The sequence below is a fragment of the Pelodiscus sinensis genome, chromosome 2 (genome assembly GCF_052426305.1).
Source record: "Pelodiscus sinensis isolate ZL-2025 chromosome 2, ASM5242630v1, whole genome shotgun sequence".
Lineage (NCBI taxonomy): Eukaryota > Metazoa > Chordata > Testudines > Trionychidae > Pelodiscus > Pelodiscus sinensis.
Window position 1 is genome coordinate 64,513,192 of NC_143053.1, and position 18,192 is coordinate 64,531,383.

Below are 18,192 nucleotides of genomic sequence, written 5' to 3' on the forward strand. Positions count from 1 at the left end.
TCCTGATTATGTATATAGCCTGAAATAATAGCTGGGAGAGTTGTGAACTTTCTCTTGTTAACAATCTAATAACCCATTGCTCTGAAGCTCTCCCACTCCAAAACAGACGGTTTTTGAACTTGGAGAGTGCTCACAGAGATACCTCATTGTTGCCCTGCCGGGATCTATTAGGGGCTGCCTACAGGCAAATGGGTGGATGGGGAATGAGACCCCTCCTCTTCAGCACAGACCCCGACCTACCCAAAGATGATCAGTGGAAGATCTACTTTTCAGTCAGTAAGTCAGCTCTTTGAGTGAATGCAGAGTATGGGGAAGAATTATGGTGAAGGTGGGCCTGGGAGAGGGCTGAGGGAGTCACTATGTGTGACTTTGGCCCTTGCTAACTTTAAACTGTCCCAGCCTAGATCTGTCTTATCCTTTAACAAAGCCTGAGCTTTTCTAAAGCCTTGGAGTGTTTAGCAAGTAATAGCATCTCTACAGCTCAATTCTTGTATGTTTTTTGCTCATTATCACCCATTAAAAGTATTTAAATATAAAATTTTGTTAATAAACAAAGCACATTCATTTTCAAACAAACTTGCATAGAACAATATTTAAAATTCAATTAAACAATGAAAAGAGAATGTCAGGAGTGGAATGTTTCATTTGAAAAAGCACTGTTCCTTTTCATAATTCTGTTTACTTTGAAATTGTGCTTATTTTAAATCAATTGTATCATTGTCAGCATATTCTTCTCCTTATTGGAAATGGAATTCATCTCGTGCTGGAAAATTAATGTTTTGCTTTAGGCGTTGCCCTTTACCTAATGTAAATTAGAGAAAATGATTAACACAATGGGGAGAAAAAAAGTTGTACCTTCCCCAGTAATATGTTTTTGATAGCTGTTGCTTGATAAATTAAGTATATTGTGTGTTTTTAAATGAATATGATTTATTGCTGCTGTCTAACACATGAAGAAATGTAAAAAAAAAATTGTTTGCAGGATCATTGACTTGAACATATCAATGGCACTGTTGGACAATTCTTGCTGAGTGTTAAGATGATTTATGCAAGAGACCGAAGGTTTCCACAGTAATGCATTATAGTCTCAAGTTATCAACCCTGGTTCCTGCAGAGACAAAAAAAGCTGAAACACGCTTACTTCTGAAGGTCCTCCATTAAGAAATTAGAGATGAGGTTTATCCTGTTTTTATTCCTGGAAATACCACTGTCAGATAGATCATCTTAACTTTCAAATGTGTATAAAGTAAATTATTGTTTTTCCTCCTCTAATGACCATGCTGTTTTACATTCCTTTCAATTCATAACTATTTCTGTTATGTAACAATGTGTTCAGTAATAGAAGAGGAGACAGCCTAAAGCATCTATCTTTTAAAAACTGCCATTTTTCCATTATTCAGATGGAGAAGCCTTATTGCAAATTATAAATTAAGGCACACTTCACATTGTTAGAAATATTCATTTTATCTAAATAGCATATGCATATGAGAAGACCATATTTTTAAGGATTTATAGCTAATACTGTATTTTGTTGAGTGTATGTACAATGAGTGATGCAGCCCATACAGCATTTATGTTAAACTGACCTGGTCGATTATATCTTCTGCATTCTTATGTACAGGTTTGACCTCTATGATCTGGACTTATGTAGCCTGGCAACATCTGTGGTCCGGCAACCCTGTGGGTGCTCCCGGGCTGCAGCACTTACAGGGGAAAGCTGGGCCCCACACTCCGCAACTCCTCCACCATCCTCTGCCCGAGCTTCTGGAACACTCAAGCTCAGGAAGGGAAATGGAGGTGCGGAGATGGGATGCTCCGGGGAAGAAGTGGGGTGTAGGGTTGTCAACCGTCAGTAAATTTACGAACAGTCCATAAAACATTAGCCGAAATTGGACATGTCCGTAAAGTCCATAAAAAAAATGTGGGTGCCCGTAAATTTCATAAAAGTGTACTAAAATTTCGAAACCCAGCAATTATTCTATGGCAATTAAATTTCTTCTATGCTGCTTCAGCCATTTTACTGTGGAGCAGCAGAAATTGGACGTTTCAATTGTTTATTTAGCTCAATGTTTGAGGTGACGTAACTTGAATCACGTGATCCACATGATGTTATCATCTTCATTATTCTGCCGAGTTAGCATCAGCACATTGATGCACGAATGCCAATGATTACTTTTCACTTTTGGCCATTTATGTTGTCTTAATATAGTATAAAAATTATGTCCGTAAAAAAATTTGTCTGTCCGTAAATTTTTCCCATTTTGTCCGTAAATGAAATTTCTGTGGGTTGGCAACCCTGGTGGGGTGGTTGCAGCAGAGCCTGGCAGCCTGGGCCAGGAAGTGCAACCTGGTGGCCATGGGCTCACTACATTCCTGGCCCCCAGCCACAGGGCTCCACAGCCACCCTGCCTCTCCCCCTGAGTGACCATCTCCCCCCGCCCCTGCTCGGTCAATGCAGACCCCTCTTCTGCCACCAGAACAAAGCACAGCAGCAGAGGGGCAGGCATTGACATTCTCTGGTCTGGCAGATTCCCGACCAGGGAGGTACAACTTGTAAATGTTTTTCTCTTTCCAAACAAGGTTGATATTGGATGTTTGCTGCCTCCTGTGTTCACTCTGCTTAAAATCTCTTTAGCTTTCATTTATCTTTCTCCATTTGCTTTCTAAATATTGGTACAATCTATTCAATACAATCATAAATATGGTTTACCTTCTAATTTGCAGTCACCATCATCATTGGATATGTAGGGGTTTTTTGTTCTTAATTATTATGATCAAGTCATACAGCCATTTCATATGTCACTTCTGTTACTCGGTGGATACTTATGTGAAAATGGAAATAAAAAGTGTGGGTTTGGTTTGCACATTACCAAAATGAGTCCAATCAATAATAAGAACCAGTACACTTGAATTTGACTAATAATCCTCTAAAACAATACCTTGATGTTTGTCTAGTTGACCTGCAAAAATCTAAATTTTGCCTCCATTTCAGAACTTAGCACAATTAAAATCCATATTGTGTTTGCCCAGGCTAATTGGCACAAAAGACAAATTTAAATGAGAAAGAAGCCAAGTTAGCTTGGTGTACACATCTGAATGCTGATTTAAGAAAAAGCTTGGGTTTGAGTTGGCAGTAGAATCAGGTTAAAGTGTGAGTTCAGTTGTGCCAAAATCTTGCAAGCTGGTCTCCTGAAATTGCAGGCCAAGATGGCATCAGTAACATAAGATCAGTTAAAATCTCACAAAAATAACTTCTGGTGAGATTTTATAAAGCACCAAGGAATGTAGACTCCATTTGGTTTGAGAACTATTCTGGAATCAAAACTGTGTGTGAAGGTTCAAAGACACCCAGCTAAAATTTAAGGTGTGTGTGATCTGAGGTTCCCATTATTGATCATCTTAACTTTAAATGCTCTCAAACCTGTTTATGATAAATTCAGATGTGATGGAAATCCTCTTTATGATTAGGGTTGCCAGGTGTCTGGTTTTGAACCAGACAGTCCAGTATTTGAGCTTTCTCTTCAGGAAACAAATTGAGAAAATATAAATGAGGAAATATAAGTGTCCAGTTTTTTCTAAATAAGTTGTAATGTAGATTGTGATGTAATGTCAAGTGTGTCCGGTATTTTTGTTGAAACCATCTGGCGACCCCTATTTATGTGATGTAGACACAAAGTATTGCAATGGGATTTAACACTGTTCATAAAGGACTCTCTCCCTGGATGTAATACAGATTCAGGAACTCTCTTCATTGCCTAACAGCTGAAAAATAACTCCACCCTCTCCCATGATGACAGGGAGATCCAGTGCTGAAAGTCCCATGGAGATATGTGGTGAGGCTATAAAAAGACACATTGCTACTGTTTCTTATTTGAAGTTGAAGAGGAAGGCATTTTGTTGGTGCCCTTTTGATGAGCAGAATGGAGAGGAATCATCTAATTACCTGGATATAGTAGAATTGTGCCAATACTGCAGTGAACCTGGGAAGAAAATGATGAAGAGGTTTACACTAAAGTGATATGCAAAATGTAAAAAGCATAACATGTTTTTATTTTTATTTTTAATCTAATGAAGAGGACATAAATGGTAACCTTTTATTTATGATTTTTAGTCTACATGTGTATGTTAATGTGCATGCATTGCAACTAGGATTGTCAGATTTTGTGTGACTAGTGTATTGTTTATATTATAGTATTGTTAACATATTATAATTACATAGAAATAACCATTTAGCCCTGGTCTGCACTGCAAACATATATCGATATAACTATATTGCTCGAGGGTGTGGATTTCCACACCCCTGAGTGACTCAGTTATACCAACTTCACTCCCCAGTGAAGATAGCACTATGTTGATGGGAGGACTTTGCCTGTCAGCATAGCTACTACCTCTTGGGGAGGTGGAGTATCTACACCAAGAGGAGAAGCTCTCCCATCTGCGTAGGTATCAACTTCACTACATGCTACAGTGGCGCAACTGGAGCACTGTAAGCATAGAAAAACCCTTAGTTAAATTCAGTGCTGTTGTTATTGTTCTGTTTGAAGGGATACTACATGTTAAACATACATTTGAAACATGCAAATCAATATCAGTCTAAAGTAAAAACATTTTTGTTAAATATATGCGGAAATCATAAGAACATCAGAACGGCCATACTGGGTCAGACCAAAGGTCCATTTAGCCTAGTATCCTGTCTACCAACGCTGGCCAATGCCATAAGCCCCAAAGGGAACAAACACAAGTAGTACTGTAATTATCAAATGATCCTTCCTCGGTCACTCATTCCCAGCTACTGACAAACAGAAGCTAGGGACACCATTCCTGTCCATCCTAGTTAATAGCCATTGATGGACCACCTATCCTCCATGAATTTATCTAGCTTTTCTTTTAACCTTGTTCTCATGTTCTTACGTTATTGCTTTCCTTCCTTCGTCATTCACTTTCTGTTGCTGTGCTTTTCTTGTATGTTGTGTTACATGAGATTAGACTGTAAGCTCTTTGTGGAAGGGGCCATTTATTTTAACTGTTCTATAGTATAATAATTTACCACACTATCCAATATCCACAATAATCTTATTATTTATTATTTAGCATACTTTTATACTACTTGAATAAAGCTAATCTGTTTTCTTTGCTAATGGCATGTTTCCACTCCATTCATTGAGGTTCTATTTTTCATGCCTACATTTCCAGCCTTCATGTAGTTTCAACATCATAGTATGTAAATGCAAGGAGAAATAAGACTTAGAAACTCAATATGCCACTTTTCCTTTCTACTAGGGAACAAAATCCCCGTGGAGAGCCACAGCACATGCTAAGTGGGTGGGTTAGCATGGTTGGCGTAGTTTTCCAAGTTGAGAATTCTGTAATGTGAGGTCACTCCACCTGACAGGGATAATATAAGTTTCTCATACATACATGGTGGTTTTGCTGCCTACTTCTCCACTCTCCCCTACCTGGATTCAATTCCTTTGGGTTTCTACTTCTCTTTAACCTTGATGCTTTACCCTACCCTAAGGTCTCTTTATGCAGGGACAGATCTTTAATTGGTGAAAATGTTCATAGTGAAAAGCCACCCCTTTCACCGTGCCAATCTGTAGACACTTACTTTGCTCAGGTTTCTAGTAATACCTGAGCAAATCAGTAGCAACGTGTAAAATCTTTGGTTGCAAATCCACTTTAAGATCTTGTTTCCATGCTATACCAGTTCAGAATAACTTCAGGAATTGTGATAAAGATTAGTCAAATCAGTGGTCCCTCACGCCCAGTGTCCTCTCTTCCTACAGTGGCCAATGCCAGGTGCTTCATAGAGAATGAACAGAATAGTAATCATTAAGTGATCCTTCCCCGTCATCCATTCACAGGTTTAGGCAGAGGCTAGGGACACTTCAGAGCATGGTTTTACATCCCCAGCTAGCCTCATTAATAGCCATCGATGGACGTATCCTCCTGGAACTTGAAATACTACTTTTGTTTGTTTTTAAACTTGCTATCTATTAATTTGATTTGATGACCAACTAATATAGCAATTTTTAAATCAAGTGCAGATGTTTTTGTAAAAGATACGTGCTAGTAATTATGTTGGGGAAGTTCTGTGGGATCAGATTAGATGATCATAGTGAGCCGTTTAGGTCTTGGTGAACCTATAAGTAACAAAATTCTCCTATGTCTGCCTCTTTGAATATTGCTTGTACTCTTGGCCTTTCGTTATATGACTTTCCATATATGCTTGTCTCCATATATGATGTTATACTAGACTAAGGAATAAATATGCTCCTAATAGCTGCTGAGCTTGCTCTGATGTACTCACTCCTGTATCACTGCAAAAGGAGAACAGGAAAAGAGGATAAAATTGCTCTTTGCAGGAGCTAAATGTAGTTGGATTCCTTGAGCACACAGAGTTCACAAGGGTAGCACTCACAGAACCCTAACTTTCACAAAGAGGGCAGGAAGGTGTGGAGCTGGTTCCCATGAGTTCTGGAGTGACTCGGTGTCTGTGGGTTGGAGAGCTACAGACACTGCACCCTTGGAAAAGGGCGGGGATACAAAAGCACTCTCTCAGGAATTCTGGTTGTATTTCCCCAGTTTACTGAAGTCAAGATATACCTCCTCTTATCATTTCTCCCCTATTCATAAGGCCTGTTATCCTGCCAAAGAAAGCTATGTCGCTTTCTGTAGTACTCCTTGCTATCCGAGTCACTTTCCATTTTGTAGATGTGTACCTTCCTAAAGTGAGTACTTGTATTTGTCCTTATTGAATTTCATCCTATTTATTTCAGACTAAACTTTAATCCTAGCCAAATCATTTGCAACCCTCCCAGCTTAGTGTTGCCCACAAAGTTTAAAAATGTACTCTCTATGCCATTATCTAAATAATTGATGAAAATATCGAACAAAAGAAGATCCATGTGGGACTCTACTTTATATATCCTTTCAGCTTGACTGCGAACCATTAAAAACTACTTTCTAAAAATGGTTTTCCATTTTAGAAGTTCCACCTAGGTTGTATTTCCTCAGTTTACTAAAGTCAAGATATACCACATCTACAACATCTCCCCTATTCATAAGGCTTTAAAGAAAGCGATCAGGTTGGTTTGGCATGATTTTTTCTTGACAAATTCATGTGATGCTTGTTTATCGCTTTCTTATCTTCTTTGCCAATTGGTTGCTTAATTATTTGTTCCACTATATTTCTGGGTACTGAAGTTAATATGACTGATCTGTAATTCCCTGGATAGTTCTTATTCCCCTTTTTATAGATTGGCACTATATTTACACTTTTCCAATCTTCTGGAATCTCTCATGTCTGCCATGACTTTTCAAAGATAATCACTAGTGGCTCAGATATCTTGTTAGCTCTTTGAGTATTCTAGGAGTACGTGTGTCATCAGGCCTGGTGACTTGAAGACATCTAACTTGTTTAATATGTATCTTGTTTTTTCCCCTGTTGTAATCTCTGACCCTACCTCATTTTTACTTGCATTCATTGTTAGGTGTCCAGTTGCTAATACATTTTTTGGTGAAATCTGAAACAAAAAAATTATCCATCATTTACACAGTTCCTGTGATAGTCCCACACAAACACCCACATAATTGAGAAACAGGCCTTCCCTGTCTTTGGTCTTCCTTGTGCTTCCAATGCATTTGCGGAGTGTTTTCTTGTTACCCTTTATATCTTTAGCTAATTTAATCTCAGTTTGTGCATTGGGCTAATTTGGTCTCTACATACTTGTTTTATTTGTGTATATCCACCCTTTGTAATTGCACTTAGTTTCCATTTTTTGTAGGACTCTTATTTGTGTTTCAAATCATTGAAGATCTCCTGGTTAAGCCAGGGTGGTCACTTGCCATATTTTTTCTTTCCTATGCAGTGGGACAGTTTGTTTTTGTGTCCTTAATAATGTCTCTTTGAAAAACTACCATCTCTCTTGAACAGTTTTTCTCCCTTAGACTTGCCTCCTATGGGCTTACTCTGTCAACTCCCTGAGGCTGTGTCTGGACTGCAGGCTTTTTGCGTAAGAAGCTTTTGTCGGAAGAGATCTTCCACAAAAACTTCTGCGCAAAAGCGCTCCACACTGCAAAAGCTCATCAAAAAAGTGATGCACTTTTGCGAAAGAGAGCATCCAGACTGCATGGACATCTCTTGAAAGTAAGCACTGATTTGCATGCACAGGATGGCCACAAGGGCACCTGTGTTTTTTCCTCTTTCCTCTTTTTGTGCAAAAACCCCCTCTCTTCCCCGTCCACACACGCCTTTTTGTGAAAGAACTCTTTCACAAAAATGCATCTTCCTCATAGAAAGAGGAATACCAATTGCGCAAAAACCCCTTGAGGTGTGGACGTTCCATGAGTTTTTGCAGAAAAGCAGCTGTTTTTCTGCAAAAACTCTGTAATGTAGACATAGCTTGAGTGTGCTAATGTCTGTCTTCTTGAAATCCTTTATCTTTATTATTCTGCTTTCCTTTCTACCTTTACTTAGAATCATGAACTATATTATTTCATGACCACTTTCACCAAGATAGTGCTTTCACCTCACATTTCTCCTTTCCTATTCAGTCCTGCTTTAGCTATTTCCAACCATAATGCTCACTTTCCCCTTCAAATATATCCCCTATTCTCAAATGAGACTACATGCTTCAGGAAGATCACAAAACAAATACAAATCAATTATCTATTTGGTATATTCCTCCAGTTTTACTTGTAGATTTACCTTGCATCAGATTAAATCGTACAACTTTTAATAATAACAATCATTAAAAAAACTAACAATCCCATCAGAATAAATTGTTTAGATATAACATAAATATATGTATGTCTTACTTTATACATTCCAAAAAATCTATATTTTATTCATGATTTATAATTAATGTATATGTATATAACATATATATTTGAATATTCATACAATTCACATGCTATTTCTGTATGATTTATTTCTTTTGCAGCTGAATAAATGTGTGGGTGTTATATGAAACTAAAACTAGTAACAAAAGGAGAGAATTTCTTTTTTCTGTATGTAACAGTTTATGAAACATTTTGATCCAATGTTAATTTTATAAATGGCTTTCCTTTTCCACAATTCCCATGAAAAGTATTCAGCTAGATGAAGACCCTTGGTAAAATTTTAATGGGCCCCTTGAAATCTGTTTGAATTTACCTTCTGAAAAAAAAGTCTGTCTAATGGGAGCTGTGCAAGTAACAGCGGTTGTTATGCTTTTGAGGCAGTTTTTATTCCATATATAATGGTGAAACTCTACCATTGTAATGTATCAGTATTTAAATAAAATGAAATTATTATGTAACAGTTTGAGATGATTGGGGTTTTGTTTGTGTGTAGTTATTGTTTTGTTTTAATGTTTTATTGATTTGCAACAATATTTGTATTTTTTACAGTCTTTTCCTGGTCCAAGTCTTGAAAGTGAAGATTTTAATATACCTCCCATCACTCCTCCATCATTACCTGACCACTCACTGTTGCACCTGAATGAAGTAGAGTCGGGGTACCACTCTCTGTGTCACCCAATGAACCATAATGGCCTGCTTCCATTCCATCCACAAAACATGGACCTACCTGAAATTACAGTGTCCAACATGCTTGGCCAAGATGGAACACTGCTTTCAAATTCACTTTCTGTGGTAAGAATTTTTAGTCTTTGATTTTAGGGCTAATTTAATTTATGTTGCAATATATATTTAAATTACTGTCAGTAGGCTGTATCCAGGGCTCCCTGACATCATCACAACTAGTTCTGCTGTGCCCCAGGTTTACTCTGGTTACAAAGGATGAAATCCTGCCTCATTGACTCCAGTAGAATTATTACTTCGGTGCACTGATGTCACTGAGAAGAGAATCAGGCCAGTGTTATTGACTTCAGCTGAAGCAGGATTTAGCCCTGAATGACTATGTTCCGTGTTTTCTTACCAGGTTCTTTCTATTCTGATTTGTCTGTGCAGAGGGATGTACAGAAATGTGGTATTTCCTCTCCTGTTTGCTGTACTTTAGGAAAACAGCAAATCTCTCTCTCTCTTTTTTTTTTTTTTTTTTCACTCCAGGCCAAATCTTGTAGCCTTTTTACAATTTATTGTCCTTGTCCACACCAAACTCCCATTCAAGTGATTGGAAGAGTTCAGTGTTTGACCTGATCCTGTCAAATAGTCATTATGGGGCTGGTCCTGTGAAAAGTTATATTCTCTGTCAGTTACATTGCTTGCAAGAGATGCAAAGTCACTTTAAATATCCTGTTTTTCAAGAGACCTAAAGAAGCTGCAACCTTTTTGTATGCCAGCTGTACACCAGGTTACCAGTTCTGGCCTCAGTTGTACTTCCCAGTTGCTACTGACTTTAGAAGTTATGCCCTCATGTTTCAGAGCAGAGTATGACCCTCATGGGTATGTTGTATGGGAGGAAAAAAAATGTCATACAGGATTAAGGATACATATCTGGGATATTTTTAAAATTTTGCTTGTACTGCTATGAAACTTGCAAAATACATTATTCAGCCTCCTGGAAAAAGAAAGAGAGTTGAATGGTAGGAAAGGTTCTGAGAATCAGAAGTTCCTAGAGAAAGTAGAACTAGCACTTGGCACTTTATTAAAGAGGAAAAGCAATGTTTCATTGAATTGATCTCTTTCATGCGAGAGCTATGGTTTGGAAACTAAGCATTCTTTTAAGCACTGATGTTCCACATTAGCCTTTTGCAAAGAACTATGAAGAAAAGGCCTTGAGAGTCTGTAGAGTGTCACAGTGGATTATTGAATCAAGGGCAAATACAAAAAAGCTGAATAGTATAACTAAGCAATTCTGCTTTGGGGAATTTATGTAGATGAGGACAGAAACAGGTAAATTAAGGGAAGTATGCATTGGGTGGAATATGAAAAGACACCATATTTACTAAATGAATCCTGATTAATGATAGTTAAATTAAACATGATAATTCAAATATCATTTCCTGCGCTATGGACATCTTTCTTCTTATGATCCGTGATAACTTTCCACCTTGATCAGTTTGCTAGAGGGCCACAATTTCCATTCTGCAGAATGTAGGTATATTCTTATATCAGTGGTGGGCAATAATTTTTAATGGGGGACCACTCCAAGATTTTGGCAAGTGGTCAAGGGCCACATTTCTAACAAGGTGGTTTGGGTTCTGGGGCAGAGGTTGGGTAGGAGACTGGGGTGCGGGAGGGGGTGTGGCATCTGAGAGGGAGTTTGGGTGAAGGAGGGAGTTGTTATCTGGGGCAGAGGCTTGGGGTGCAGAGTCCAGGAGGGAGTAGTATGAGTGCAGGAGAGGATCTGGCCTGAGGGAGGGCCTCTAAGAGGGTGTGCAGTGTCTGGAAGGGATTTGTGACCTGATTGAAGGGGCTGCAGAGGGCTTGGGTGATGACTTGGGTCAGGGGAATGGGGTGCAGGGCAGGGAGGGGATATGGGTGCCAGAGAGGATTCTGGTCTGGGGGAAGGGTGCAAGAAAGGGTGCAGGGTCTGAGAGGGAGTTGTGACCTGGGGGTGAGAGGTACAGAGAATTTGGATGGTGGCCTGGGTTTGGGAGGTAGGAGGCATTTACCTAGGCAGTTTCCAGTCAGCAGCCCTGCATGAACCTGAAGGCTGCAGTCACAAGCTGCTCCACCTGGCTTCGCTCTGGGGAGAGAGAACAGGGAGGGAGGGAGGAGGCTTCATTGGCTGCCCCTGCCGCCAGCAAAATATCTGAGCTGCTATTGGTTGGAAACTAGCCAATGGTTGCTGAGAGATTTTGCTAAGGCGTGGTACAGAGCACAAAGCCTCCCTTCTCACTCCCAGAATAGAGCAGCCACGTTTAAAGCAGCTGCCACTGTGCTGTGCGTAAGGGTCCCAGCGAGGCAGCCTCAGGCCAGATTTGGTGGCTTGGCCGGCCAGATTCGGTCCGCTGGCAGCCTCTTGCCCATCCCTGACTTATATCCTTGAAGAGTAATGTTCATTATTGTGGAAGCAGATTGATGAAGTAATTTTAGTTTCAAGTCCAGATGCCAAAAAGTACCTGTCGACAGTGAATAGCAAACAATATATTTATATAAAATTAAAAGTACAGTGTTTTTTTTCTTTTCCAAATAAAAATATGGACATGGAATTTGTGTACTTAAACAAGCATAGATTCCTCAGGCTTATGCCAAACACATGTTCCTATTAATTGAGACTACAATATATTAAAGTATATTTTTTGTGTTCCAAGGATACTGTAGGCCCATCTTTGTCTTTACATAAAGTATTGTATTTGTTGCCACAAAGTCATGTTGAAGATTGAGCTACATTTGAACAACTTTCTCTTGGATGAAAGCCTTTCTAACTTTATTTCTGACCTAAGTCTGTCTTCTCCAATCTTATGCTCAGCTTCACTGGTTTGCAGCCTCTCCCTTATTCCCACACACAGTTTCTCTTTTAGGCCGTGTCCAGACTCAGGGGTTTTTTCGGGAAAAGTAGCCTTTTCCCAAAAAAACTTCCCCTGCGTCCAGACTCAAGCCGCGTTCTTTCGAAATTATTTCGAAAGAACGCGGCTTTTCTTTCGATGGCGGTAAACCTCAATTTACGAGGAAGAACGCCTTCTTTCAAAAGTTCCTCTTTCGAAAGAAGGCGTTCTTCAATGTAAAGAGGCCGTCTTCGAAAGAGAGCATCCAGACTCGCTGGGTGCTCTCTTTCGAAAAAGCGGATTTCTCTTTCGAAAGATCCGCCTGCAGTCTAGACGCGATTTTTCGAAAGAGGCTCTTTCGAAAGATGCTTTCGAAAGAGCCTCTTTCGAAAGAAGCCTGCAGTCTAGACATAGCCTTACTTGTTACTTATAACTCAGGTGTTGCCTCTAAGTCAAGTCCTTTGTACACCAGAACTCTTTAACTCAAGTTGTGCTAGAGCTTTGACCTGGAGTTGGCTGGCCTGTCATGTGATACATGTTACAACTCTGGTTAGCAGTTTGACAGCTAACACAAACACTGCGTTCAGCTGGAGTGTTATTTTGCGTGCTCACTTCTGGAGTTAACTCAAGTGTAGATAACTGGAATTAACTCTGCAATGAATATAGTGGTTCTACTGTGCTTTTAGTGTTCCACAACACCATGGAAGACAGAGGATTTGGTGAAAAGACAGTATTATATTTATTTGCATTTGAAACATATTCTCTCATTTTTATAACACAGAAACTTTAAAAGTTTCTCTTTCTGCACATCATTCTTTTTGGTATTACTCATCGCCACCCTTAAGTTTCCTTTTTACTATCTTGTCTAACACTGATCCTTACCAATAATATATGCCCAAGTATGTTAACATGTTTCCTGACCCTGAAACTCCTTTATCTATCTATTTCTCAAACTTTTCCAAGTTCTTATGATCATATATTCACTAATATCGATCTCGTAAAAATTTGGACAGCAGGCAACTAACTCCATTTTGCAGGTCACTAATAATTTTTTTTAGTAGAATTGTTCTCAGCATTGAACCTCTGGGTTGTTCCTCACCTGACCCATTTATCCTCTTTATTAGAATGTACTGGGTTTAGGCCATATTCAGGTCTGGTGGAAGCAGGTGCAGTTGCATTGAATTTGGCCCTTTACTCTCATCTTTTCTGTTAACCTATTCTCAACCTGTATTCATATTTTTTTGCAATGATACCTACATTTTTGTATTCTGTGTTTCAGCTATTGGGTGGTCTGGAGTTGGCTGACACCAGCTCAGTTTGCACATTTTTAGATAATGACTTAGTTAATGTTAAGCTGATGGAAGTAAACAACTAAACGCAGTAAATACTGGGGGTATAGATCATGGCATTTCCCTTTTATCTCAGCTAGAAAGTGTTTGCCATTGTAAAATGAGAATTTGCCTGAGTAAGGACTGAGTAAAAAATAATGTCTTTGGAATTTTGCTCAGTATGATTAGAAGAAGTCAGTATGCACCATGCACCAAAAGCACTCTTTCAACAAACTCACCCTAAAACTGCTGGTTTACTAAAACGTAGTATAGACCTCACTCAGGACAAAACTTCCATTTGAAAGCCCTTTGAGTAAAGACTGCAAGATTTGGCTCAGTATCTGTAAGAGTTTTCATCTGTATAAGTGCTTAAGCACACAAAATAAGAACCTGGTACCAGCTCAGGGAATTCACATTAAGGATCAATTTCTTATGGATTTTTTACTCTGTGGGAATTCTCTTTCTGAAAAATGTTACAATGCTGTGAGATGGGACTTTCCCATTACCATTACAGTATCTGACAGTCAAGTTGGGAATTAGCCTGCTTTGAAGTTTTGAGATTGATTGAAGTCTCTCTCTACTATTCAAAAACATCACTGAGGTTTCCCTTTTCCTACATTGTGCTGTCAGTTCCTGTTTGCTTCAAGATTCTTATCTGGGTCTCTGTTTTTTACCAAAGTAATGTGCACACATTCGTTTTTTACAGTATCTTCAAATACAAATTTCTCAAGACATTTCATTTATATTGTAGGTTTAACAGAGCTTAATATTTGTACAGAATTTCTTCTGATATTGCAAAACACAGACTGGTTCCTCAAGTCAAAGCCAAGAACTGTGTTATGTACAAGAAAGTTTAACATGGACATAACTGAGATATGGCTACAAATCTAAGATTTCTTAGACATCTGAGATAATCAGATAATAATGTTGCACTAATTATATTGTAGCAGGTTGATTTGTCTGTAATGGAAGCGAAAAGGAGCCTTTTTCCGTGTATTACAATTGCGGCAGCTCCTTACAACTAGATAGATCTGTCTCTGTTTCTGTGGCGGATGTCAGCCTCTCTAGACTTCTGTGTGCTGTATAATCTTCCTGAAATGCTCCTTAAGACTGCAATAAATACCCACAAGAAACGTGCAAATAAAGCTGGCTGCACAGATTTCTCATGAGCGGATACATATATCTGCAAAATGCCTTTTAAGGTGCTAAAGAAGAATTTAAATATTTCTGTACATTCATTTGCTCAATACAAAGTTATAGACACTCACCCAGAATTTGTTGACTTTCTGATGGTTGTTTAAGCCAATCCGAATTAAAATTCACAGTGCAGTTTTTACATTAAGAAAACACCAGTATTGTTAGAGTGCCTTCATATTAATAGTTAGGTTTTTTTTAAGAGTGTGGCTTATAATGGTGTACAGAACATTTACAAGAAAAAATAAAAGGGATTTCAATTCCTCTGAATGCTTCGTTTCATCTTTTGAAGTTTAAAGTTGAAGAGATGTTAAAAGGTAATAAAATAGGTGGCTTCATTTCCAGAATGTTCTATTTGTACTGGCAACAAAAGCTAGAATAATGTATATAGTTGGGTTTATTGTTGGTTTTAGTAGACAGTCAAGGAACACTTTGAATTCAAAGGCTACTGTACAACTGTTTTGACAACCATCACATCAGTAGGTAGTGTGCAGGACATATGAAACTGGAACAGAAATGTTTCTTTAGGTCTATAGGGAGTTCAGTACATCAGTGAATTCAGATGTATTAGAGCAGCATGAATTTCTAATATGTTGCTATTATGGAAAAGACCACTGGCATATTGAATAATGTAGCTTTCAAAGGAGAGCAGAAAATGTGATTACAGACAATTTCATTGCTGTTTTTAAAATAAATATTTTCAAAAATCTTGAGGTATTTTGTTTCATGTTGTGCATAAAATATGTAACAGTGGACTAAAGCTAAAGCTCTTTTAGGATACCAAAGAACAGATGATGTCAGCTATAATTATTCAGATGTGGAATAACAGAAGCATTAGTTTAAAATAAAATGGATGTCACAAGGGCCTGTGTCCTTATATAAAAAAAGCAATAAAAAGAAATTATTTTTCCCACTTTGACAGAAGAATAAAGGCAATGAATAATTATTTAACATTATGTCCCAATTCATCAAAGCCTGCACAATTATATATTTTTTCATGAATTATTTTTTTTAGCTATGCAGTCCATGAGAGTGTAATATCTTAAACAAAATGTGCCATTGTAATGGAGTGTAGGAAATCGGACACTATTTTGTTTTCATTTTCCTTATGTAGAATGCAGCTACTATTTCTTATTAATAGAGCAATTGCTAATAAATCTGATGTAGGAGATTGTTGGCATAGCTGAGACATGTTTAAAATAGTTTGTTTTACCAACTCCATACATATTATTTTAAATTCTGTGTTCATGACTAATCTTGTGGCTCACCTAAACGACTGATTTTTTTTTTTTTGGCACCTTTGAGTGTTAGAGCGAAGCACTGAGTCAAACAGAAATTTTATATTGCTGATGAACAAAACTGATAATTTTCTTTACCATAACAAAACAAAAGATTTTCCCCTTATTAATCTAACTGTTGACATTTGAATTGTGTTTGAATTGAAGAATATAGTCCTTTTTTCTGCCCTATATTTCATATGTCACTGGTACCAGATACTTTTAGTCTGCAGTGAATACTTCACATTTGAACCTCATTACAAGGCTGGTTTTCAGTTTAGATGAAAATTTACTCTTATTCTACACAGATCTGCTTTTACCCAAATGTTATTACTGTGAATTATTGCCCTCAGAAATGCCAAATCATAAAACTAAGGTAATAGAACACCTCTTGTTGAAGCAATGAATTTTTATCATCTCAAGCCCTTTCATTTTGTAGGGTTGATCTTTTTTACACAGTTCTGAAAAGTCTGGGTTTTTCATTGAAATTACCCTTGACAGGCTGAGAGTCATGGTAGATTGTGTGTGTGTGTGGTGTTGAGCAGCATAGCCAAAAGAATGTACACCCAGATCTTCAGCTTTTGTAATTTGATGTAGCTTCATTGTTGACAATAGAGCTATGCTGATTTATGCCACTGTGGGACTTGATGCGTAATGTTTCGCTTTCCTTACTCCTCTTGCCTCTTCCAGTGGTCTGACATTGGAAAGACAGTTTTTATGACCTATGAAGAAGAAAAGGTTAAGAGATGATTTTATCAGGGTTCTGTAAACAGTTATGTCCTAAGTGAGGAGAAGGTACCTGATAATAGAGCGCTCTTCTTTCTAAGTGTGTGTCTACACAGCACAGTTATTTCAAAGGAATGTCTGTTATTTCAAAATAGCAATGCAAGCGTCTACACAGCAATTCTGTTATTTTGAAATAATTTCAAAATAACGGACGGCTTATTTCGAAATCTGTAAACCTCATTCCACGAGGAATAATGCCTATTCTGAAATAGCTATTTCGGGATAGCAGTAGTGTGGACGATCCACTGCTGCTTTTCAAAATAGCTCCTCCCCAGGGCCATTCAGACTAATTTCTCCCTAGTGCCTACTAGAACTCTAAATTGAGATAGCATGTCCACATTAGGGAAGCCTGCGTTGGACTGATTTTGAGGCTTCCCTGTAGTGTAGACATGCTAATTTGAAATAAGCTATTTTGTTAAAAAAATAGCTTATTTCTAAATAAGCATGCTGTGTAGACGTACCCAATGAAGATAAGCTTGAGAAGGGGGATTCAAAGTGCAGCTATAGTGTACAATACAGGTCAAGTCCTGTGCATGGAGTTATCTTTTTTCTAAGACAGAGGCATAAGAAGATCGTGGGGCTAGAAACTGAAGCTAGAATAAGTGGAAACAAAGCATGCATTAACGGTGAGGGTGACTAACCATTGTAACTAGTTCAGTGGTGGAGACTCTTGGAATTAGTATATTTCACAAAGTAAACAAAAATTGTGTAACATTTAAAATAGAATAAGTAAGGTGACAAAATTCATTTTTGAAGAACAATCTTTCACTGTTATCCTGAAAATAATTGCTGTGATAATTTTGGGGAAAATATTTTGGAGAATTTTTTTTCATAGCAATTACTCATCATCCAACTTTCTTCATGTTTTATTCATTACACAAAGTGGTGAAACAAAGCGAATGATGACAATATTAAATCTTATCCACTGCTAACTAGCTATCACTGCAGATATAAAGAGATGGGTATGGGCTAACGATTCGACTGCATGGATGGATGGTTAATATATTATGGAGTTAACGCCTGGTGGTAAGTTATTTGGCATCTTGTTCATGCAGCTCCCGCATGAGTGATTAATGCACAAGCAGCATCACAGCTGCAAGTGCCAAACAAAACAGAAAAGATAGTATGCAAATAGAGAAAACCTAAAACATGGAAATGTCAGAATTTCTGAGATTTCCAGCAGCAGAGATGCTGACTTTAATCTGCTGCTTTTAACATTGTGTGTAGATG

The 18,192-nt window shown here is 38.1% G+C and overlaps 1 protein-coding gene across 3 annotated transcripts in view; it reads left to right on the forward strand.

Annotated features, from left to right (window-relative positions):
* The window catches only part of TOX (thymocyte selection associated high mobility group box), a 293,213-nt gene that overhangs the window by 148,752 nt on the left and 126,269 nt on the right, over positions 1-18,192 (forward strand). For all 3 annotated transcript variants that reach the window (XM_089776251.1, XM_089776250.1, XM_006113629.5), the window contains exon 3: positions 9,394-9,636. In XM_089776251.1, coding sequence (XP_089632377.1) covers positions 9,394-9,636 — 243 coding nt within the window. The remainder of the gene's footprint in view (positions 1-9,393; positions 9,637-18,192) is intronic.